Source organism: Phyllostomus hastatus, unplaced genomic scaffold, assembly GCF_019186645.2.
Source record: "Phyllostomus hastatus isolate PE091 unplaced genomic scaffold, TTU_PhHast_1.1 phas_contig_38, whole genome shotgun sequence".
Taxonomy (NCBI): domain Eukaryota; kingdom Metazoa; phylum Chordata; class Mammalia; order Chiroptera; family Phyllostomidae; genus Phyllostomus; species Phyllostomus hastatus.
Window position 1 is genome coordinate 24,545,854 of NW_025333869.1, and position 26,030 is coordinate 24,571,883.

At 39.2% G+C, this 26,030-nt stretch overlaps 1 protein-coding gene across 4 annotated transcripts in view; it reads left to right on the plus strand.

Annotated features, from left to right (window-relative positions):
- The window catches only part of MICU1 (mitochondrial calcium uptake 1), a 231,387-nt gene that overhangs the window by 175,537 nt on the left and 29,820 nt on the right, over positions 1–26,030 (plus strand). For all 4 annotated transcript variants that reach the window (XM_045842201.1, XM_045842198.1, XM_045842199.1 and 1 more), the window contains 2 exons: positions 7,394–7,531; positions 25,528–25,636. In XM_045842201.1, the coding sequence (XP_045698157.1) occupies positions 7,394–7,531; positions 25,528–25,636 (247 nt within the window). The remainder of the gene's footprint in view (positions 1–7,393; positions 7,532–25,527; positions 25,637–26,030) is intronic.

The window sequence follows — 26,030 nt, forward strand, 5'->3', positions numbered from 1 at the left end:
AGTGGTATCTCATTGTGGTTTTAATTTACATCTCCCTAATGGATAGTGATGTTGAGCATTTTTTCATGTGTCTATGGGCCTTCTGTATGTCCTCCTTGGAGAAGTGTCTGTTCAGGTCCTTTGCCATTTTTCATTTTTTTTACTTTATTTTTTTTAATTGTTGTTCAAGTACAGTTGTCTCCATTTTCACCCCACCACAGCCCCACCACCCACCCTTGAACCTACCACCTTTAGTTTTGTCTGTGTGTCCTTTATACATATTTGGATTGTTTGTCTTCCTGGTATCTTTGTCCGAGATATCATTGGCAAATGTTTTCCCATACAGATGGTTCCCTTTTCATTTTGTTGATGTTTTCTTTAGCCATGCAGAAGCTTTTTATTTTGATGAGATCCCATTTGTTTATTCTTTCCTTTATATCCTTTGCCCTAGAGGATATATCGGTAAAAATATTAATACGTGAGATATCTGAAATTGTCCTGCCTATGTTTTCCTATAGAACTTTTATGTCACAACTTACATTTAAGTCTTTCATCCATCTTGAGTTTACTTTGGTGTATGTTATAAGTTAGTGGTCTGGTTTCATTTTTTTGCATATGCTTGTCCAGGTCTCCGAACACCATTTTTTGAAGAGGCTGTTTTTACTCCATTTTATGTTCCTGTCCCCTTTGTCAAATATTAACTGACCATATTAACATGGGTTTATTTCTAGGCTCTCTGTTTTGTTCCATTGGTCCATGTGTCTGTTCTTATGCCAATATCAGACTGTTTTCATTACAGTGGCCTTGTAATATAGTTTGTTTTCATGTATTGTGATCTCTCCTACTTCGTTCTTCTTTCTCAAAATTGCTGAGGCTATTCAGGGTTGTTTATACACCATTTTTTTTCATATCCTGCTTTGTTCAAGAAGGGATTTAAGAAACTCTTAAAAATACATTTAATGAGACAAAGTAAATTTTTTTTTCTTTTATTGATTCCAGACGGAGGGGAAGGGAAGGAGAGGGAGAGAAACATCAATGTGAGAGAGAAACATCAATTGGTTGCCTCTTGCACACGCCCTGACTGAGGACCAAACTGGAAACCCAGGCACATGCCCCAACCAGAAATCCAACCCCTGGACCTTTCAGTTTGTGGGTTGACGCCCAACCAACTGAGCCACACTGGCCAGGGCAAAAGTAAATTAAAACTTACTGAGAAAAGAAAGTTAAAAGAAGGAAAAAGGTAAAAGAAAGCCAGGAGAAGGTTATCATGAAAAAATTAAATCATAAAGTCTCCTGTTCTTATTACAAGTAGTCTATACTTGGCTCTAAGCTTCCAGTAACCGGGATAGAAAGGGGAACATGACTCATGGAGCCTTCAAGATAAAAACAATCAACTGTTATGATTTGGATGAGAGAGAAATGTCTCCCCAGATTAACTGTGTGGGCAAATTATTTAATTTTTCTCGGCCTGTTTCCTTGCCTGTAAAATAAAATAATAATAGTACCTTTTATAGAGCATTATGAGGATTACATAAAGTAAGATCCTAGGATAGCAAACAGCAAATAGTAAGCACTCAAATAGTTACTGATTAGCTGTAATAAATGACATTCTTAAGAGTATCCTTACAGAAATCAGTATTATGGAAATAGATATCATTAAGAAAGAAGTGGAAAGGTACCGTATTTTTTGGACCATAAGACGTACCTAAGTTTTAGAGGAGGAAAATAGGGAAAAATTTTTGAAGCAAAAAATGTGGTAAAATATTTAATAAAATAAATAACAATATTTTACCAATGCAAATATAAACAGAATTCAACAACAGCATTAGCAACCATTATTCCTCCCAAATGAGGGGAGGGGGTGGAATGCGTCTTATAGTCTGAAAAATACGGTGATTCTTGCCTCCGGTAGGAAACCGTCTCAACAATAGGACAGAGTGTTGTGAATTAATTTCCTGGTATTTTCTCTGCCTTCACTCAATCCACATTTATTAAGCACCTCCTTTATGTACGTTTCCTGTCTGATAATAGATGGCCAGATACAGGCCTTACTAAGTTGGTATTCTGATTCAGCCAACTCTAAGTAATTTAATCTTGAAATTATTCTCTGTTGAATAATAAATAAAATTAGTTGCATTTACTTTTTTCAGCTCTTCAAATGTGAAATTAGTGTTCTGTAAGCAAACATTTGGCAAAAGCAATGATGAAAAGAATGAGAAATAGTAATTGAACTTAATTAAGACCCACTAAGAATAATCAATTGAGGCTTTTAGCTTCCTAGGAAGTAATAGCATGGTGATAAAAATATTAATTGCTACATTTATTGACTGCTAACTAGGCACCAAATTGTCTCAGTTTCTTTACATATATTATCTCATTTAATCCTTACAACACTCAACACTTTGAGATTGTGAATATTATCTTCTTTTTTTTTTTTTTTTTTTTGGTGGGAAGATTTTGAAGCCTTTGAGTGAGTGAGCCACTTGCCTAGAATCATGGCTACAGGTATCGGTTTAAGCCAGAATTCAGACCCAGGCCTTGCTGATGCTAAAGCCGATATGCTTAGTCACTTCAATGTATTATTTTCTGTGTAATAGAACCAAAACTTACCAAACCTTGAGACCTTCTGTCCCAGTTCTGAAATGTTTTTCTCTGACACCCTTAGGCAAATACACCCTGATTTGTACTATCATGTAATAAGTCCATGCATCAGCCTTACCTTCCTGGCTTTGACGATCAGACTGAAAAGTTAACCATTTCCTGTTCTAACTAACTATGTGATTGGCAGTCATGTCACTTAGTAGCTTGATATGATCATCAGCCTGAACTCTCTTAAAAACAATTTTTAAATGGAAAATATCCCTGGATCTGAAGTAGAACAGTCTAGCCGCTTAGCTTGGTCACCTGTAACCTTATGGTCCTGGTCTGTAATGGATCGTTTTGGCCCTGAGAGCACTGAACCATGTTGTCTCAATCCCAAATTATGAGCCCATTTGCCTAGCTCACCAGTTAACCAAAAGACAACCTTACTAGTGTTGACAGTGAAGATACATCTGATATTTAAAAATCAAGAAAATTCAGGCTCCAGGCGAGTTGACCTGGGGCTCTCCGATTTCCCCTGATAATTGAAGACACGGATTCATATTCCAGCTATCGTGTGTATGTCATGCTCGCTGGATGGGTTTGCAGGAAAGAACTTTTCCTGTACCCGTTTTTCCTTTTGATGGACGTAACAGGCAGTTGTTCTGAGACTTCTGGAAATAGCAGCAGTGGCATGGTCAAGATCTCAAAAGCCAAGTACTGTCAGATTAAAAAATAAAGCTGTGTTCAGTGTCAGTAATCTCAGGTTTGAAATTGCTATGCGTTACTTGAATTGCACAGTTCAGAAACTAGAAAAAGCCTGTCTAGAAAATTACCATTCCGAAATACTTGTATAAGGGCAGGATTTACCCTGAGGGATAGACAAAGTCTCCTGAAAGAAAATCATATGAAAGAGGATACAGTTGAAGTTTATATTTGTTGGAATATGTTAACCTCAAAGGTCTGTAATAAATCAAGACCCATTTGTAGATACTGATTTCTTTTTCCTTTTACAATTTTTCTAATCTTATTTTGAGCTTCGTTCATAATTCATGTTTTCTTCCATTCCTGGCTTCCCATCTTCCTAAAGTCATTTCATCTAGATCAGTGATTTTCAACCTTTTTCACTTCATGGCACACAAACTAATTACTAAAATTCTATGACACACCCAAAAATACATCTTTGCCAATCTGACCAAAAGAAAAATAGGTATGATTTTTGAAAAATAGGTATGATTTTGATTCATTTACACTGGATGGCTGCTGTTGTCATTTTTTAAAAAGATTTTATTTATTTATTTTTAGAGAGAGAAGGGAAGGAGATAGAGAGAGAGAGAGAGAAACATCAATGTGCAGTTGCTGGGGGTCATGGCCTGCAACCCAGGCATGTACCCTGACTGGGAATTGAACCTGCGACACTTTGGTTCGCAGCCCGCGCTCAATCCACTGAGCTATGCCAGCCAGGGCTCTGTTGTCATTTTTTTTATCTGACAATCTAAGGGGAAAGAGGTCAGTGCCCCTGACTAAATAGTCAGGTACTGCACATTTTAAAAATTCTTGTAGCACACTGGTAGAAAACCACTGATCTAGATATATGTTGACCATCTGTCCTTCCAAAAGGCTATTTCTTTTCTCAACAAGGGGCAGAGGTGGAAACAAAAGGCACAATATGGACAGAAAGACAGGGAAAATCTTGTGGACAGTTTCTTGGCTCCTCTCCTCTGGCCCTCTTTGCCTGCCCTGCAGCCCCCTAGGGAACAACAGAGAGACAACAGCTTGTATATATTTGAGAAAGTGGCAGGGCTACAGAAGAGAAAATACTAGGCTGTTTAGCTCCCTCCTAGACACAGAAGAGCAAATCAAATGGTTAGTGGTGTACCAGAATGGAGAGTTTCTGTACCGTAGTATCAAGTAGAATGGAATCTCTTTAGTTGTCACTGAAGTGGAATATAAAGAGGCTTTATCAATGTTTGGGAAGGTAAAATAAAAGCCAGTCATTTGAATTGCTTCCAAATATAGAATTAGAAGCTATCTACATTGTGATAATTCTGTAATAACCTGTGTCTTTTCCCCAAAGACCCTCTCATGACCTTGGGGATTACCTGCATACGGTGCTCCAAGAATGCACCCACAGGATTGTGTAGGCTTTAGAAGCATGCTTCCCCTCTAGAGCCACATAATGTCTAGCTATTGTCCTTGAAAACTGAGGCCTAATGAAGGTCCTTGAGAAACTACCCTTGAAGTTCCCTAGCCTTAGTGTAGTAGTAGGTCTTCAGTTAATAAATGTTCAATGAATAGCACATTAGTTTGAGTCATTTCTCAATAGCAGCTTTGTAGGTAAAAAGAAAGAATGCTACCCATCTCTAGCCATGCTTAAGACCTCAGAAATAAGGCAGTCTTGCCTCAAAAGAACCTAAAAACCTGAAAGAAGAGGTGCTGCCCAAAATCAAGTTACAGAGGAGGCAGTGAACTTTGAAGTCAGCCATTGTACATGGAGATGAATTTAGTAGTCTGTAAGCCTTTTCAGGTTTCAATCATATCAAAATAATAATAATAATAATAATAATAATAACAACAACAACAACAACAGAAAAAGTCTGAGTTTTCAAAGAACATTAGTAAAAAATTCTAACTTGAGTATGGTATAGTTACATGGGGATCTCCTTTGCAAATTATCTTTTCTGTCTTTGAGATTTTATGCCCCTGTGGAGAACAGGAGAATACGGTCCTTTCATAAACCTTGAGCAAGCTTATTCGGCTGCTGCTGCCAACGATATAAACAAGAAACATTTCAACCTTGAATCTATCTTGTGGGATAGAGCTTAAAACACATCTAATTCAAATATATGGGATTTCTCCTCAACTGTGACATCTCCCGGATAAAGGCGAAAGGAGTGTCCTAAACTGTTAACACCTAGCCGAGTGCCACAGCCTTGTCACACTTGCCTTGAAGAAGCCCAGAGAAGAACTGTGCATCTCCAACTTTTGCCTGGGTATCACATTTTACTAAAATCTGATTTAAACATTAAAGAAAGTATACCTATTAGTGAAATTTGTATCAGTCTTCTGTTTTGTTTCAAGATGGTAAATTGAATCATAAATCAGACAAATTGAATCCTGAAAACTTTTGGTGCTGTCAAAAATTAATCAGGTCTTTAGAAGTGATGGTATGACAAATTTGTAATATTGAGTGACTGAGTTAAAAATGAGGTTTTCACTAAATGTTGATGTTGTTTTCTTTGAAAATTGTTTTGCTCCTCACTTTAAATAAGGCTAAGCCCCGTGACTATGTACGTTTTTCCAAAAACAACATAGTGCTATTCTGTAGGTTGAATATGTACTACTGCTTAGAAGGACGAAACAGCATGATATTGAGATGCAGCCCTTGGTTCTAGTCAGAGCCGAGTTTGAATCCCAGCTCTGCCACATGTAACTTCATGTTGTCTCAGTTTTCTCATCTGAAAAATGAAGCTGATAATATCCACTCCCTAGGGTTGTTTTAGTGATTAAGTGAAAGAATGCATAGGTGAAGAGCCTGGCCCACAGTACGTGCTCAGTGAATGGTTGCTGTTGTTAAAATGCAGTTCTTGTGTGTTGCTCACTGACTGTCTCACCAGTGAGGAGACAAATGCAGGTGTCTGTCAACTTACCGAGCTAACTGAGGAAATGAGAATTGAAAGAGAATTTTACTCTTGACTACATACTTCCTTACTTGGTGTCTCATATATGTCTTATCTCCCTACTAGATAGTGAGGTCCCTAAGAGCAGAAACTGAATCATCTTTCCTGTACCCCACAAGACTAACACCCACTAGTGCTAGACAACTAGTAGACACTCAGGAAATGTGTGTGGATATGACCTTACTTAGCAATGCCTTATGTATATGTATACATAGCCCTCTTATGAGAATAGGATTATGTCCCACCACATAGGAATTTGAACGTTTCCCGGTAACTGTTATTTTCCAATAAAACCATGGGGAAATTTTACCATTTTCAAATCATTTTGCTTTCTAATTTGTTTCTGGGCCCATCTTTAGCCATTTTATTCTATGCATTTATAAGTATCATTAACACTGCAGCTGGCACTGAGATAACATTCTGGTCTCCATTTTTTAATTAAAATCTTAGTTTTCTGATATTACTTAGATTAATAGAGGTCCTTTATACTTACCCTTTCCATCTGCATATTTAAATATATTTAATGATTTTTCAGTAGTTTTATGGTAAGCATGCCTAATCAAAATATCCTATACTGTATACATTTTTTTCAAGTTCTATTGATGTCTTAGCATTTGCTTACCATCTTGGGGAAAACTTGAAATCCTTAAAAATCTGAGTGTGTAACAATGTTAAGTACAGATTGAAGAACTGATGTGAATTTATATATTCATAATTAATCAAATATATGATAATTAACTTTTACGTCTTCTCTGAGTAGCAGGGATATGGATGGTCCAAAGGTTACTTATTACCAATAATATTATTCATGAATTAGACTGGAAATTTAAGATTGTTTTGATCCCATAAATATGCTTCTGATCTGTAAGGTATATGAGATGTTACAGCAGCTGTGTTTATTGGTAAGGAAATTGAGGCCCAGAGTGGTTGGGTTACTTTCCTGATTACATGCATATTCTGTGGCAGAGCTGGAGAAGAACCCAGATCTTCTCTTTCTGATTAATTTTTTTCAAATCTCGGTGAGAATTGTAGTTCAAAAATACAATCCTGGCCACCAACTGTTTTCTGCCATCCAGCACAGTTGATCATTCCACACTCCATGTCAAAATACTTTCCATTTTACTCCAAGAACACTCTTTCTGTTTCCCTCTCAGTTTGAACGCCACGACCCTGTGGATGGGAGAATTACTGAGAGGCAATTTGGTGGCATGCTGCTCGCCTACAGTGGTGTGCAATCCAAGAAGCTGACTGCCATGCAGAAACAGCTCAAGAAGCACTTCAAAGAGGGAAAGGTAGGTATCTTTGCCTAGAGGAAGAAAAAGAACCAAACCATGGAAACCTATTGCATCATGAACCAAAGATTGTGACTAATTCATCTCTGGTACCTGAAAAAAAGGAGTGGTGGATGAGGGGGTGAGGAGAGCCCAGAATGACCCTAGCTTTCTTACTTGGACAAAAGGTAGCACCATGAACTGAGAACGAGAATTTAAAAAGAGAGGCTGGTTTATAGGGGAAGATAAAGAGTTCATTTGTAGACATCCTGAGTTTGAAATGCCTATGGACATCCAAGAAATTGATTAGCAAGCAGTTGGATATTTAAATCTACTTTAGAGGATGAGGTAGATTTGGGAATCATCACCACTGTAAGAGTTAAAACAAGGAGAATGGATGAGATTACCCGAGGAGAGAATAATATAGAAAAGAACTGTGGGCAAGGACAAAATCCAAAGGAACACTAACATTTAAGCACCTCAGGAGGGAAATCTTGAGGAAGTGTTTAGAGAAATGCCTAGAGAAAGTAGTGAAATCAGAGCCAAGGAAGTAGAAGATTCAGGAACGGAGGAGCCTGCAGTGTCGCATTTGACAGAGATGACCCAGTAGAGTAAGGTGATAAACATCCCTGGTTTGGGTTAAATGCTATAATTCCTGGCCTTTGGGAGAGCTGTTTTATTAGAGTGGTCAATTGGAGTGTCTATTAGAATGCGGAGTGAGAGGAAGAGAAAGAGAAGAAGAAAAGGAAGAAGAGGGGAGTGGAGGCTCCAAACAGGAAATAGCATATGTTATAAACTCTTAAGCAGTGTGCAAGTTTGCTGGGGCTGCTGTAACAAAACACCACAGACTAGGTGGCTTAAATAACATAAATTTATTTTTCTCAGAGTTCTGGAGTCTAGAAGTCCATGAGCAAGATGCTGGCAAAGCAACTTTCTAATGAGGGCTCTTTCCTGGCCTGTAGACACCGTCTTCCTGCTGTGTCCTCACCTGGCCTTTCCTTGGTGTTTGTATAGAGAGATGAGGAGGAGGGGGGAGCACCCACACTGGCTCTCTTTCTTTTTTTCCAAATCCTCACCCAAAGGTATATTTACTGGTTTTAGAGAGAGGGGAAGGGAGAAAGGGAGAGAGAGACTTCAATGTGAGAAACATTGATCTATTGCCTCCTACATGTGACCTGACTGGGCATCAAAACCTAGGTGTGTACCCTGACCTGGGATCGAACTTGCAACCTTTTGGTATGTGGGACGATGCTCCAACCAACTGAGCCACCCTGCCAGGGCTGATGTATCTTCTTATAAGAACACTAATCATACCAGACCAGGGCTCTACCCTGGAACCTTATTTAACCTTAATTATTTACTTAGAGTCCTGCCTCCTAATAAAACCACACTAGGGGATAAGGCTTCAATATATAACTTTTAGGGGGATACAAACATTCATTCTGTAACAGGAAGAAAAGACAGATGTGGCATCTGTCAGGAAATGAGGAAGACTGTTGTGACTGGAGCGTACTGGAAAGGAGAGCAGACTGAGGTGAGGTCAGAGAGGGAGATGAGGGCCAGAACATGCAGGACCTTGTAGCATGGAATGCGTTTGGATTTTATGCATAGTGCAATGAGAAGCTATTAAAAAGGTGTGAGCAGTGAAATGGTGTGGTTGTATGTATATTTAAAGAGATGATTCTGGCTACTTATGAAAAACATTTTGAAAAGGAGCAAGCATAGAGGCAAAAAGAATGATACTAAGATTATTAGAGAATTTGGGAAGAGGTGGTTGAGCACTTTTAAGCAGCATTGAGATTGGAGATCATAGGTTTCTAGTGGCACTAATCAGTCCTACCCTCACACCTTTCAGCATTGGCTGCACCTGGTGCAAGAAGGGGCAGATGGTAGAACTGAGTCAGCATCTGGGGTTTCACCAGAGAGTGGGAAGGACAAACTGAAACAGAAATTAGTTAAGAAGCCAGACCTCTTAAAGATCTCACATACACACACACACAGAGAACAGAGCTAACAAACCCCCTGTCTTCTCATTCGAAACTCAGTCCCTTTCCACTGGACAATTTGGCCATGACCAGGAAACTGCCCTGGCATTAAAAATGTCCCATGAGAGATTGCCAGTGTAGTGTGGGGTGGGAGACATGAAGCTGGAAGACTTGGATTCAGGTCCTGCCTCGGAGGTTTCCATGGACTTTAGACAAATTGTTTAACCTTATGGGCCCCGTGAATTGAGAGAGTTGTCCTAGGTATGCACTATAAAGGCACTGTAGCTTTAAAGATTCAATAACTGACATTAAGAAATAGGATTGTGCCCTGGCTGGCGTAGCTCAGTGGATTGAGTGCGGACTGCGAACCAAAGCATCACAGGTTCGATTCCCAGTCAGGGCACATGCCTGGGTTGCAGGCCTCGGCCCCCAGCAACCACACATTGATGTTTCTCTCGCTCTCTCTCTTTCTCCCTCCCTTCCCTCTCTAAAAATAAATAAATAAAATCTTTAAAAAAATAATGTGAATTTTTTAAAAATTATAAAAAAAAGAAATAGGATTGCTAGTACTTGTTTTCTTACTTATTAGTCTTTGCGCAGGAAATCTTGCAAAGAGCAAATAGCATTATTCTAAGTTGGAAGAAAGCAATTCTTATCACCCAGACTTTTTCTTCCTTGCTTTGGATATCAGAAAGTTGAAAGGGCCTCTGAACGAGGCTGCAGACGACAACTGAGGACAGGTGGAGCTCTGAGACAAAGTGCCAGCTTCTCTGAATTCAGTCCAGCCTGTCCCTACAGCAGGTGTTCCCTTGACTGGGAGGGAAAGACTCGTCATTAATTGAAAGTGACAGAGGACAGAACTTCTACGCTATCCAATACCAGCTCTGATTTGTTGGAGATTATAATTTTAGAAAATTGATTGCATATGCTTGGCTGGATTTTTTAGTGCTGATGCTGGAAGCATAGTGTTTGCATTAGGAAACATTCCTTTCTTTTGACCAGACTTATTTTTAAAGTTTGGTACAGACACTGACTTGACCTTAAAGTAATTCTCTGTCATCTTAGACTAATTCATGTTTTATTATTAATTTATATTTTAAGAACAATAAATTGGGTGTTGGGGACATCTGCCTTGAAAGAATGGAGTATTTTAGCTTTAGCAGGAGCTCATTTAGGACCTGAAGACCTTTCAAAAAAGCTCTGAAGCGAAAGGACAAAGTTTGTCAGATGATGGAAATCTGTGTGCTAAATTACTTCTGGCCCAGAATCTCTAGCTGCTTCAGTAAGGAGATTGAGATTGATTGTCCCCTCACACTGGCTAAATAGTGTGTGAACATAGTAATTAAGTAGAATGAGAGCTAATGAAGGACCTTTGCTCCTCTAGTTACCTCTCCATCTCTCTAAGATCTTTTCCCAGTAGAGGGGAATCACCATCTTTTCTAATTGCCTCTTTATTTCACTTTGGATTGTTAACATGAAAATGTAAGTTTTCACTTGGCTCATGTTAACATTTTTTGTGGGGGGTGCGTTGTACAAAATATCAAAGCAGACCTAAAACATTGAAGGCCCTAGTGATGTATTAAATAAATATCTGTGTAATACTTAACAACCCTGCAGTGCTTCACAGCCATTTTTCTTTTTATGTGTTTCTAACAGCCTTGTTAGATCTCGTTTTGCCTTTGAAAATATAGAGGCATAGAGAAAGAGAAATTAATGAACCACCTAGAGTCTGGACTAAAAGCCAACACTTTCTGTTCCAGATCTTGTCCCTCCCACGGCAAAGTTCTATTTCTCCTAGTCATACTCTTCCTCTAAAGCGATGCTTCCCAACCCTGGTTGCCCAGTGGGCTCACTTGGGAAATTTTTAAGAACGGTGGTTGTTGGGGCTCTCTTCAGACTCATTAAATCAGAGCTCAGCCTGTCCCTACAGGCTGATCCAGGCATCAGTGTTTCTTAAAAGGCTTCCCATGTGATTCTGATGTGAAATTGGGCTTAGGAGCCACTGCTCTGGAGGGGCCATGTTTCATCGGTGGCTCTAGCTGTTCTGTCCCTGAGTAATAGATTGAACAGTTGGGGAACCTGCCGTTCCTGGAAAATTTACTGTGTTCATACCCTCAGTAAACACCATGTCTCTTATTTAACAGAGTTTTCTTTTTAAATAGGAGAACATTTTGTTTGTTTGTTTCTTGTCTGCTTGTTTGTTTGTTTGTTTGTTTGGGGGCGGGCTTTGTTTTAAAGATTAGTCCCTGTCCTCTACCAGGTTTTCCCTATTCCCCTCAATATTCTTTTTCCTGTGAATTCTTCTAGGCCAGATCTGACTCAGCTCTAAAATGTCCCTACTTTTCATCCTGTGAATTGTCTTCTCCTCATTAAAAGAAAGGCAGTCTTCTGAGACTTCATAAATTTAATTCACAGTGGTTGTTTTCTATGCTCAAGTGCAGAAGCTGCAAACTTTAATAGTTTAGTAGATCCACTTAAGGATGAATTGAAAATTTACAGTTCAGTTCAATGGCAGATATTGCTATGTGCAAGACTCTAAGCCAGGTGCTGTGAGAAAGGTGAGAGATGAGCAAAAACTATCACCTATCCTCAAGAAATAAATAGTCTGTAATACTCTAGTAAGAAAAATATATATATACAAAAAACTACATAATTTCTTATTCAGTATTTATTGAGCACCACTATATGCCAAACGTTCTTCTAAATTTTGGGAATACAATAATGAGAAAACTGAAGTCTCTGCTGTCATAGAACTTAACATTCCTAGAGAAGGGAGACAGACAATAAATAATTATAATATAAGGCAACTCACTCAAATTTGAGTCTCTTGAGAACAAAGTATTAACTCTGTTGTCCTCAATCTAGTGAGTATCTCATAGGCAAATGTTTGTCAAATGCATTGATCACTGTGTTAATTATCTAAATAATGATTTGAGTTCTTTTGGAGGCACCAGTCAGAAAGACTAGAACCAACTGAAGAGACTGAGTCAGAATTCTGGGAAGAGATACTGTTTGACCTTGGCCTTAAAGGCAGGGTAGGATTTTGACAAGCAGAGGATACTTTTAAACAGTTATAATAAAACTATTAAATTATTAATTTCATGCTGTCTGTGGATGATCTTTATGTGGGCTCTCCACTTATTCTTGCAGATATTTGAGAGTTGAACCACAATATGATCATCATGCACACCAGATTCTAGAAACGTTGCTAGCATAACTCTGGAAAACCTCAAGTGATAGATCGATTCCTGGCAGATGGATTGCTATAAGACAAGGCAGGAGAATCCATCCCTTACAGCGTGTCTGTACTTAACCATGCCCTGTCAGCACCAAACTTCGGGCTTGCCAGCTGACTTACCCATCTTATCTATTACAACTGCTTTTTTATTTCTTTAAAGCTTTATTGAGGTACAATTTTATACCATAAAATTCACCCATTTTAAGTGTATGGTTCAATGATTTTTAGTAAATTTAGATCTATGCAGTTGGCACTGCAACCCAGTTTTAGAATATTCCCATCACCCCAAAAAGATTCCTCATGCCAGTTTGCAGTCGATCCCTGTTGTCACCCAGCCAGCAACAACCATAAACCTTTGTTTCTATCTCTGTAGATTTGCCTTTTCTGAATATTTCATATAAATGCATCCATATAATGTAGTCTTTTGTGTCTGACTATTTTTACTTACATTTTTGAGGCTTACCCATATTGTTACTTATATTAATAGTTTGTTACTTCTTATTGCTGAATAGTAAGCAGTATTCCAATGTATAAATATACTGCATTTTGTTTATCCATTCACCAGTTTATAAACATTTGAATTGTTTCTACTTTGGGGTTATTATAAATAATACCTCTATGAGTATTTGCATACAAGTCTTAATGTGGACTTTACATTTTCATTTCTCTTAAGGAGATCCCTAGGAGTGGAATGGCTGTGTTGTATGGTAAAATTATATTTAACTTTTTTTTTTAAAGAAATTTTCAAACTGCCATTCAAAGTAGCTGTACTATGTTACATTTCCACAGCAGTGGATGAGAGTTCCAGTTTCTCCACATCCTCACAAAAAGTTGTTATTGTCTTTTTTATTACAATCATCCAATTAGGTATAGGGTGATGTCTCATTGTGTTCTTTTTTAATTAAATTTACTGGTGTGACATTGCTTAATAGGATTATATAGGTTTCTTATTGTGTTTTAATTTGCATTTCCCTAATGATTGATGATTCTGAGTATCATTTCATGTACTCATTAGACATTCATATATCTTTTTTGGTAACATGCCTATCCAAATCTTTTTTTAGGGAGTTTTTATTTTTTGTATTGTTGTTCCCCATTTTCGCCCCCTCACCCTCTCCCACCCCACCCACCCCCACCTCCCAAACTCAGTCCTACCCCCCTGTTGGCTTTGTCCATGGGTCCTTTATACATGCCCCTTGATGACCCTTCCCCTTCTTTCAATTATCCCTCTCCCCACTTCCCTCTGGTTACTGTCAGTTTGTTCTTTATTTCAAGATCTGGTTATATTTTGCTTGCTTGTTTGTTTTGTTGATTAGGTTCCACTTGTAGGTAAGATCATATGGTATTTGTCTTTCACCACCTGGCTTATTTCACTTAGCTCTCATTATTGCTCTCCACTTCCACCCATGCTGTCATGAAGGGTAGAAGCTCCTTCTTTCTTTCTGCTGCGTAGTATTCCATTGTGTAAATGTACCATAGTTTTTTGATCCTCTCATTTACTGATGGGCACTTAGGCTGCTTCCAGCACTTAGCTATTGTAAATTGTGCTGCTATGAACATTGGGGTGCATAGGTTCTTTTGGATTGGTGTTACAGGGTCCTTAGGGGATAATCCCAGCAGTGAAATCACTGAATCAAAAGGCAGTTCCATTTTTAGTTTTCTGAGGAAATTCCATCCTGTTTTCCACAGTGGCTGCACCAGTCTGCATTCCCACCAACAGTGCACTAGGATTCCCTTTTCTCCACAACCTCTCCAACACTTGTTGTTTGTTGCTTTGTTTATGATGGCCATTCTGACTGGTGTGAAGTGGTATCTCATTGTGGTTTTAATTTGCATCTCTCTGATGGCTAGTAATGCTGAGCATCCTTTCATATGTCTCTGGGCTCTCTCTATGTCCCCCTTGGAGAAGTGTCGGTTCAGGTCCTATGCCTGTTTTTTAATTGGATTGTTGTCTTCCTGGAGTAGAGTCGTGTGAGTTCTTTATATATTTTGGAGATCAAACTCTTGTCTGAGATATCATTCACAAATATATTGACTATATCTGTTCAAGTCACCTGCCAATAGATTGTGTATAAGCTATAGCCTTCTAATCTGAACAATTTAATTTGCAAAAAGCATATCCTTTCACTTTGCATCCACAAACTTCATGTTATAGTCTTATTCTAATAACTCTCTGGATTATTTACAGGGTAGTTACCAAGAAATAAGAATTTTGTGACTGGAATGATCTTTTCTTTATGGAGACCTATCTAAATTTTACCTCTATAAAATAAAGGCCAATGCAGTTTTATTTTCTTCACTATTCCTGGCATAGTCCTCAGTGGTTAGTAGCTGCTCAATGAATATTATTTTTTTATTATATCTATGTAATAAAAGGCAAAATGTACATATTTTAATTTAATAATCACAATATAATTTATATACCACTATTTTTCTAAATTATCACATTGAATACTCACTCAATTCAGATCATTCTTGCTGTCTGCCCACAAATAATTCTCAGCATAAACACTCTGGCCTTGAGTTATATTTTTTGATATTTCGTGATAAGTTAATTAACAAACATTAGAGTTTGTCAGAATGGGAGCATTTTCACTACCATGCCTGTTCTGTTTTTGGAATTTTATGTTAACCTTTTAGCCTTAAAAAAAAAAGAAAACCTTTTCAATAACTCAGACCCTTATCTTCCCCCTGCAATAGAAATTCATACCTTAATAAGAAAAGTAAAAAAGCTTTAGCAAGCCTTTTTTTAAATTGTGGTAAAAAAAAAACCACATAACAAGATTTACCATTTTTTTCTTTTTAAATATGTTTATTGGTTTTTTTAATTGATTATGCTATTACAGTTGTCCCATTTTCCCCTCTTCATTCCCCTCTCTGCACACCCTCTCCCACCCACATCCCCCCCTTTAGTTCATGTCCATGGGTCATAAGTTCTTTAGCTTCTACATTTCCCATACTATTCTTGCCCTCCCCCTGTCTATTTTCTACCTACCATCTATGCTACTTATTCTCTGTACCTTTCCCCCCTCTCTGCTCCTCCCACTCCCCTGTTGCTAACCCTCCATGTGATCTCCATTTCTGTGGTTCTGTTCCTGTTCTAGTTGTTTGCTTAGTTTGTTTCTGGTTTTGTTTTAGGGGTGGTTGTTAATAATTGTGAGTTTGCTGTCCTTTTACTATACATATTTTTTATCTTCTTTTTCTTAGATAAGTCCCTTTAACATTTCATAAAATCAGGGCTTGGTGATGATGAACTCTTTTAACTTGACCTTATCTGAGAAGCACTTTATCTGCCCTTCCATTCTAAATGAAAGCTTTGTTGGATAGAGCAATCTTGGATGTAGATCCTTGTCTTTCATGACTTGGAATACTCCTTTCCAGCCCCTTCTTGCCTGTAAGGTCTCTTGAGAAATCAGCTGACAGTCTGATGGGAACTCCTTTGTAGGTTACTCTCCCCTTATCTCTTGCTGCTTCTAGGATTCTCTCCTTCACTTTTACCTTGGGTAATGTAATTATGATGTGCCTTGGTGTGTTCCTCCTTGGGTCCAAGTTCTTTGGGACTCTCTGAGCTTCCTGGACTTCCTGAAAGTCTATTTCCTTTGCCAGATTAGGGAAGTTCTCCTTTATTATTTGTTCAAATAACTTTTCCACTTGTTGCTCTTCCTCTTCCCCTTCTGATACCCCTATAATTTAGATGTTGGAACATTTAAAGATGTCCTGGAGGTCCCTATGCCTCTCCTCATTTTTTTGAATTCTTGTTTCTTCATTCTTTCCTGTTTGGTTGTTTTTTTCTTCCTTCTGGTCCACTCCATTGATTTGAGTCCCAGTTTCCTTCCCATCACTGTTGGTTTCCTGTGGGTTTTTCTTCATTTCACTTAGTGTAGCCTTCACTTTTTCATCTAATTTGTGACCAAATTCAACCAGTTCTATGAGCATCCTGATCACCAGTGCTTTGAATTGTGCATCTGATAGGTTGGCTATCTCTTGGTGGCTTAAAAGTATTTGTTCTGAGGCTTTGATCTGTTCTTCTGTTTGGGCCATTTTTTTTTTGTCTTGACGCACCTGTTTCATAGTGAGGGGTGGAGCTTTAGGTGTTCACCAGGGCAGGTCAACCCACATTGCTGAGTTGTGACGCTGTCTATGGGGGCAGGGTCTGAGAGGGAACAGTGGCGCTTGCTGTGCTCTCTGTCAGATTTCAGTACCTTCCACTGCTTCCTTCAAGCAAACTGGGCCCTTCTGGTGCTGATTCCCAGGTGGGTGGGTTTGTGTACGTTCTAGGACCCTGTGGGTCTCTCCAGCAAACTCTCCTGTGAGGCTGGGAGTCTCTCCCGGCACCTCAACTCCCACAGGTGTTTTCAGTCAGTGTTTGAGACTTCATTTCCCCATGCTGGGGCCCTGGGGTGCATGGTCTGTCTTGTTTCCCAGTTTCACCTGGTTTTTCTGCACACGAATGTGGGACTGCACAGTCAGTCAGCTGCCCTGTGCGCCTCACTGGGTCTGCCCACTGCCACCCCATGCCCAGGGTCCGTCAGCCATTGCCTTGTGCACCGGGGTCCACAAGGCTTTGCTGGGACCCCTCTCTGCCTGGCTGCCTAACTCCGCCCCTCCTACCGGACCATATGAATGTGTCTAACTCCTTGGTTGTCGGACTTCTGTACAGTTCAATTTTCTGTCAGTTCTGGTTGGTTTTTTGTTTCTAAATTTTGTTGTCCTTAATCTGGTTGTGTGAGGAGGCACAGTGTGTCTACCTACACCTCCATCTTGGCCGCAAGTCTCAAGATTTACCATTTTTAAGTGTACAGTTCAATGGTATTTACACTGTTGTGCAACCATCCCCTCGATCTATCTCCCCCCAGGCCCCTGGCAACAACTCTTCTACTTTCTGCCTCTGTAAACTTAACTACTCACATATATGGGACCATATAATATTTGCTCTTTTGTAATTGGCTTATTTCACTTGGCATAATTTCTTCACGGTTCATCCATGTTATGTAGCATTTATCCACATTTCTTTCCTTTTAAAGAGTGAATAATTAATTATATCACATTTCATTTATCCTTTCATCCATTGATGGACACTTGGGTTGTTTTTACCTCTGCATATCTGTGTGTGTATGTATCTTTTGATGGGGAGGAAGAAAAGATGGTATTAGTCTACTCATCCATAAGCATGTGATACTGTTGAACCTGTAATTATCTATAAGGTTGGTTCTAGCCTAGTGCTTAGCTTAGATAGCATACTATGGCCTTTATAAAAGAATGAGGCCTCCATCTGGATGCAGTAAGTCAAGGCCAAGAGAATGACCTCAAGTTAGGGAAAAATTACTTAATATTAGCCTTCCATTTTACTGCCAAATATTATGGAGGTTGGTATGTAGTATATAGTCCATAAATGTTGGAATAAATGCTTAAATACAAATGTATGACTATTCACAATTGCCAAAAACTAGAAATGGCCCAAATAGAATGGAAAAATTGTAGTATATTTACACAATGAAATACTTATAGCAATAAAAATGAATGAACTACAGGTATACAAAAACTATGGCCAAATGTTGAGAAGCCATATATACTACAGTAATGTGCCTCTTAACAATACGAATACATTCTGAGAAATGATTGGTTAGGAGATTCATCATTATGCAAACAATATAGAGTGTACTTCACAAACTTAAAGCCTGCTACACAGCTAGATTATATGGGACATATTCTATTGCTTCTAACCTACCTGTATGGCATGTTATGTACTGAATACTGTAGGCAGTTGTAGCACAATGGTAAGTAGTTACGTATCAAAACATATATAAACAGAGATTTCTGGTCAAGATGGCAGCGTAGGCAAACATGGCTTCCACTTCGCACAATCACATCAAAATTACAATGAAAATAGAACAACCATTACTCGGAACCATCAGAAATCAGGTTGAATGGAAGTCTGACAACTATGGAATGAAAGAAAACACATCCATCTAGACTGGTAGGAAGGTCACAAATGCGGAATGGGCTGGTCTGTCCCCAAGTGTGGGAAATAAAAATTCTGAAGGGATGTGTCAGGAGCAAAGAGTCCCAGTCCCACACCAGACCCCCTAGCCCAGGGTTCTAGTGCCAGGAAGATGAGTCCCCACAACTTCTGACTACAAAAACCAGCAGAGATTGAGTTGGTGAGAGAAATTTCTGGAGCCCCAAGCAGTTCCTCTTAAAGAACCCACACATGGATTCACCTACCCAGACTCACTCCCTCTGAGCTCCAGCACCAATGTAGCAGTTTGAAAGGCACTAGTTAATACAGGCAGAAACTGAAAGCAGAGGTCATTGTCCCTTTTCTAAACCCTCCCTTCACAGATCCGGCAAGCTGGTGCCATATCTGAGACTCCATCAACCTGGCTAACACTGTTTGACTGCCTTGGAGATCCCCAGCGGCTCCACCACACCCAACTTACGCTCACTTAAGTTGCTTCTCTATATGAATGGCTGGTCTTGTCTCCTGTTTCACAACTTCCTAAACCCTAACAAACAAGCAACAGCTGGCCTCAGTGAGCCCCAGACCTGACTATAGCAGCAACCAGCCTAGATTCACAGTTTGGCTTCACCTGGGAATCTCCAAGCCCACAACAAGTAGCAGCCATCTCAGATTGTTTTATAGTTCAGGCACAGTGGCCCTGGGAAAAAACACAGGTAGGGGCTGACCTTGGCCTATACCACCCAGGAAACCCCAGGACCTGTACACCTAGTGGACAGCTACAGAACACACTGGAGCACTATCACCCTGCTCCTGCACAGCTGATCCTCCATGAAGGGTAGAGGTTGGTGCTAAGTGGTCACAGCCAATCCTTGCAGCTGACTGGCCTGGATAAATCCCTCCCATTGATCTGCCAATAGTGACCAAGACTCAACTACAAGAGGAAGCTGTACTTAGCCCACACAAAGGGCATACTCAAGTACCCAGGTTGGGTGATAGGGATGGCTGTGCCACTGGACTGTATAGGACACTTACTATATTAGGCCACACTACCAAGAGACAGTCAAAGCAGCTCTACCTGATACATAGAAACGAACACGAGGAGGCAAAGAAACATGACCCAAATGAAAGAACAGATCAAAACTCCAGAAAAAGAACTAAACAAAATGGAGATCAACAATCTGTCAGATGCAGAATCAGAAACACTGGTTATGAGGATGTTTTAAGAACTTAGTGAGGACCTCAACAGCATAAAAAAGAGTCAAAAACAAAGGATACATTAATTGAAATAAGAATTTACAGGGAAACAACAGTAGAGTTGATGAAACTGAGAATCAGATCTATGATTTTGAACGTAAGGAAGCAAAAAACAACCAGTCAGAACAAAAGAAGAAAAAAAAATGAGGATAGAATAAGCAGCCCATGGGACAACTTTAAGTGTTCCAACATTTGCATCATAGGGTGCCAGAAAGAAAAGAGAAAAAGCAAGAAATTACAAATCTATTTGAAAAACTAATGAAAGAAAACTTCCCTAATTTGGTGAAGGAAGTAGACATGCAAGTCTAGGAAGCACAGAGTCCCAAACCAGATGGATACAAAGAGGCCCACTCCAAAACATGTCATAATTAAAGTGCCAACGGTTAAAGTTAAAGAGAAAACCTTAAAAGCAGCAAGAGAAAAGCAGTTAGTTGCCTACAGGGAAATTTCCATAAGACTGTCAGCTGATTTCTCAAAAGAAACTTTTCTTTAGGTAAGAGAGATTGGCAAGAGATATTCAAAGTCATGAAAAGCAAGTACCTACAGCCAAGATTGCTCTACCAAGCAAAGCTATCATTTGGAATCAAAGGGCAGATAAAGAGCTTCCCAGACAAGAAAAAAAACTAAAGGAATGCATTATCACCAAACTATTACTATCTGAAATGTTAAGAGGACTTATTTAAGAAAAAGAAGAAGATCAAAACTATGAACATAAAATGGCAAAAATACATATCTGTCCACAATTAAATCTAAAAAAAAAAAACAAACTAAGCAAACAAGAAGAACAGAGACAGAATCATGGATATTCAGAATGTTTTGATGTTTGCCAGATAGGAGTGGGTTGTAGGGGAATGGGTGAAGACATAAGGAGATTAAAAAGTACAAATAGGTTGTTACAGAATAGCCATGGGGGTGTAAAGTACAATATAGGAAATGAAGAAGCCAAAAAACTTGTATACATGACCCATGGACATGAACAATGGTGTGGAGATGGCCTGAGGGAGTGTGGGCTGGCTGCTGCACAGCAGGGGGCAAAGGGGGAAAAATCAGGACAACTGTAATAGTATAATCAATAAAATATAATTTAAAAAACATATAAACATAGAAATATATAGTGTATGTGTTATGCTTTCATACAGCTGACCATTAGCAGCACGGTAGGTTTGTTTTTACCAGCATCACCACAGACATGTGAGTAATGCATAGAACTATGGTGTTACCACTGCTACCACGTCACTAGGGGATAGGAATTTTTCAGCTCCTTTGTAATCCTATGGGAACACTGTCACATAGGCAGTCTTCACTGGCTGAAACATCATTATGTGGTGTGTGACTATAGAATGCACGTTTCATGATTCATTTATAAAGTTCAAAAACACACATAATTATACTTGTTTCTGTTTAACAATGTGTAAATAGATAATAGTGCTATTTTTTTTTAAAGGCAAGGAAACTTATCCCTTAAAAATCAGAATAGTGAGCCCTATTCTGGCTGAGTGGCTCAATTGGTTGGAGTAGCATCCCATACACCAAGCGGTTGCAGGTTCAATCCCCAGTCAGGGCACATATGGGAGGAAACTAATTGATGTTTCTCTCTCACATCATTGTTTTTCTCTCTCTCCCTTCCCTCTCTCTGAAATCAATAAATATGAGGTCTGTCCAGAAGGTATCCAGCCATGTAATATGAAAAATAGAGACATTTATTTAAAAAGGTACAAGAAATATTGTACATAGACAATGACACCTCAATCCCCTTCAAAGTAAGCACTTGGGACCTCACATAGTTCTCCCAATCCCCATCAGCTGCCCCATCATATTTTCCTGGATCTCATCAAGGATCTGAAATCTCTTTCCTTTCAAAGGTGATTTTAGTTTTGGGAAAAGCCAGAAGTTGCAGGACACCAAATCTGGGCTGAAGGGGGGCTGAGTCACCTCAGTGATTTGATGTTTCACAAAAAAATTCTGTCTGAGAAGTGATGCATAAGCAGGTGTGTTGTCATGATGAAGCTGCCAATCACCAATTGCCCATAGCTACAGCCTTCTGAATCATCCTAATAGTTTCCACAGAGAAATGTTCAAACTTAACACATCATTGCTCTACTACTTCAGTCATTTTAAATGTGACAGCCACACAGTATACATGCTCACTCTACAGCATCTACCATCCCCACTGACTAGTACAGTGAAGTCATCATTGTTCACACATACGTGCATTCCAGTCCAGTCCACTCTCCTTGACTGCCAGGTTACATTGATGTTATGCAAACCATTCTCATTATATTAACAATGGCTGGACATTTTCTGGACAGACCTCATATATCCTTGGGTGAGGATTAAAAAACAAATCAGAATAGTGGCTACCACTGAGAAGAGAAGAGGCATATGGTTGGGAACGGCCATATTGGGGAGGGGGGAAGGTTTCTTCTAGGATGCTCATAATAGTCTGTTCCTTGACCTTAATGGAGGTTTTATGGGTGTTACTTTACAGTAGGTTGTTAAGTTGTACATTTATGTTTTCTGCACCTTTTTTTAAATTTTTAAGTATATTTTATTAATTATGCTATTACACTTGTCCCATTTTTTTCTCCCCATTGTTCCCCTCCACCCTGTACTCCCCTCTCACCAGCATTCCCTCCCCTTATTTCACGTCCATGGGTCATACATATAAGTTCTTTGGCTTCTCCATTTCCTATACTATTCTTAACCTCCTCTTGTCTATTTTGTACCTAACATTTATGCTTTTTACTCCCTGTACCTTTTCTCCCATTCTACCCTTCCCACTCCCCACTGATAACCTTCCATGTGATCTCTATTTCTGTGATTCTGTTCCTGTCCTAGTTGTTTGCTTTGTTTGTTTTTGGTTTTGTTTTAGGTTCAATTGTTGATAGTTATGAGTTTGTTATCATTTTACTGTTCATAGTTTTGATCTTCTTTTTCTTAGATAAGTCCCTTTACCATTTCGTATAATAAGGGCTTGGTGATGATGAACTCCTTTAACTTGACTTTATCTGGGAAACACTTTATCTGCTCTTCTAAATGATAGCTTTGCTGGATGGAGTAATCTTGGATGTAGGTCCTTGTTTTTCATGACTTAGAATACTCCTTTCCAGCCCCTTCTTGCCTGCAATGTTTCTTGTGAGAAATCAGCTGACAATCTGATGGGAACTCCTATGTAGGCAACTGTCTCCCTTTCTCTTGCAGCTTTTAAGATTGTCTCCTGATCTTTAATCTTGAGTAATGTAATTATGATGTGCCTTGGTGTGTGCTTCCTTGGGTCCAACTTCTTTGGGACTCTCTGTGCTTCCTGGACTTCCTGGAAGTCTATTTCCTTTGCCAGATTAGGGAAGTTCTCCTTCATTATTTTTTCAAATAAGTTTTCAGTTTCTTGGTCTTCCTCTTCTCCTTCTGGCACTGCTATGATTCGGGTGTTGGAACATTTAAAGATGTCTTGGAGGTTTCTAAGCCTCTCCTCATTTTTTTTTTTTGAATTCTTGTTTCTTCATTCTATTCTGGTTGAATGTTTATTTCTTCCTTCTGCTCCAAATCATTGATTTGAGTCCTGGTTTCCTTCCCATCACTGTTTGTTCCCTGTAAATTTTTATTTCACTTTGTATAGCCTTCACTTTTTCCTCTATTTTGCAACCATACTCAACCACTTCTGTGAGCATCCTGTGTACCAGTGTTTTGAACTGTGCATCTGATAAGTTGGCTATCTCTTCATCACTTAATTCTATCTTTGGAGTTTTGATCTGTTCTTTCATTTGGGCCATATTTCTTTGTCTCAGCACACCCGTTACATTGTAAGGTGTGGACCATTAGGTATTCGCCAAGGCAGGGCAACCCACATTGCGGCATTGTGAAGCTCTATCTGGTGGAGGGGTCCAAGAGGAAACAGTGCCACTTGCTCAGCTCTCAGCCAGCTTTCAGTCACTTCCCCCACTACCCACAAGCAGACTGGGCCCTTCTGGTGCTGATTCCTGGGTGGGTAGGTTTGTGTATGTTCTAGGATCCTGTGGGTCTCTCCAACAAAACTCTCTTGTGAGGCTGAGAGTTTCTCCCTCTGCTGCAACCCCAATAGGTTTTTACAGCCAGAGGTTTTGAGGCTTTATTTCCCCACACTGGAACCCTGGGTGGCTTAGTCTGTCTGGCTCCCCAGTTGTTCTTCCCAGTTATCCACACACAAATGTGGGACCACCTGATTCACCACCTGCCTTGCCTCAGCCCTCTCTGTCCAGGCTGCCCATCTCTGCCCCTCCTTCCAGTCTGAAGGAATATTTCTTCTTTAAATTCCTAGTTGTCAGACCTCCATACAGTTCAACTTTCTAGTTCTGGTTATTTTTTGTTTTTTAATTTGTTGTTCTTCCTTTGGTTATGCAAGGAGGGAAAGTGTATCTACCTATGCCTCCATCTTGGCCAGAAGTCCTGTGCCTTTCTATACGGTCATCATATTCCACAAGAAAAAGTTCAAGTTCTTTGATTGCTGGGGGAAAAAAACTATAAGATCATGTGATGTGATTATACATACAGTATTTTAGCTCTTAGTTTGATTGATAAAATAAGAAAGATACCATTGATCCAGTGTGAAGAATACCAGGAAAGTACTACAGATTGTCTATCTTCAGGTTTCCTTATTCCTGAGTTCTCATTGTGGACTCCTAGGCTCTGTAGTTTGGGGAAATGGAAACTGGAAGAGGAGTAGCACTAAGTGGAAGCCAGCTGACACCTGCAGTACATTAAGGACCTGATTTTTCATTAAAAGACATTAATCTCAGTGTCTCTTCAGTGTTATTTACTTCTTAGAAATTGTATTCATTTCCATCACAGCATGATGTGTGAGAAGTGGGAAACAGGCAAATAGGACAAACCTTCCTCCCTGTAAGGGAGCTCCCTGTGGCCCCTATTCATGTAACTTTTCTCTCTGGAGCCTTCATACAAGTAGAATTTGAGGTCAGCAGACCGTTGACTAGCTTTTGAAAAGAATTTCTTCATTGATAGAATTTTATCAGATTAAAATTAAGGGGCAAATTCCTTTAACAGCTTTAAAAGTGAGATAACAAACAGCTTTCCAAGTCCTTAGGTTCTGCTAAATTCTGAAACCATTCCAGTCTATATCACCAAGGTTGGCAATTCTTTAATTAGTTTAAGCTTTAAAAGGCTTAGCTAGCCTCTGAATAGATTATTTAAATGGAATCCTGACTCTGGTCTTTTTAAGATATAAGACAGAGCAAGTGGCTACAGCTCATTTAGGAAATGTCAAAATAGATACTATGACTAATTGCAGGGCACAGTTAGAAATATTTTCATTAAAGACATCCAGCCACCACTGTAAAAGCTTTATGTCAAATTTTACATGTGAGGGGAAAGCAATTAGCCAGCTTGCCTTTCTCAGGGTAAAAGTCTAGGGTTTTGTTCCCCTATTGTGTTCAAACTTGACATCCCTTAACTAATTTATTCAGTCTCTGTTCTAGACATAGACACATGTCTGATAGATAGACATAAATAGCAGCTTAGTTTTCTGCATTTTATGAGGCCTTTTGTTAGAGGTTCGGGCCTTACTCTGCTGTCTCTCTTCTTTCAGGGTCTGACATTTCAGGAAGTGGAGAACTTCTTTACTTTCTTAAAGAATATTAATGATGTGGACACTGCACTGAGCTTTTACCACATGGCGGGGGCATCTCTTGATAAAGGTAATGAAACCTAAAAGTTTTTTCTTGAGGGTATAAACATCGAATCTGTCTGTAATATATTATGTGACTATCTGTCTAATATGTGTGTCTTGACTTTTTTTTACTTGTTTTGTTTTGTTGACATTGCATGATCCTTCAGTTTCACCTTGAGACGCCAAGCTCAGCAAATATATTTTCTCATGCTAAAGACTCGAGACAGATGCCCATCTTTAAATCACTCTGCATTTTAATTCATTCTTTGGTGACAAGGAGTGTTTTGGTTTATTTTTTCCTGTTAAAGTGTGTTAGTTTTTTTAAAAGATAAAGTCATGACTCCAAAAATAGCATCCCCTGTTGGCTTACTTCATACAAATTCAGTTCCAATTTGTACAGGCAATGTGAGAGAGCAGAGGAA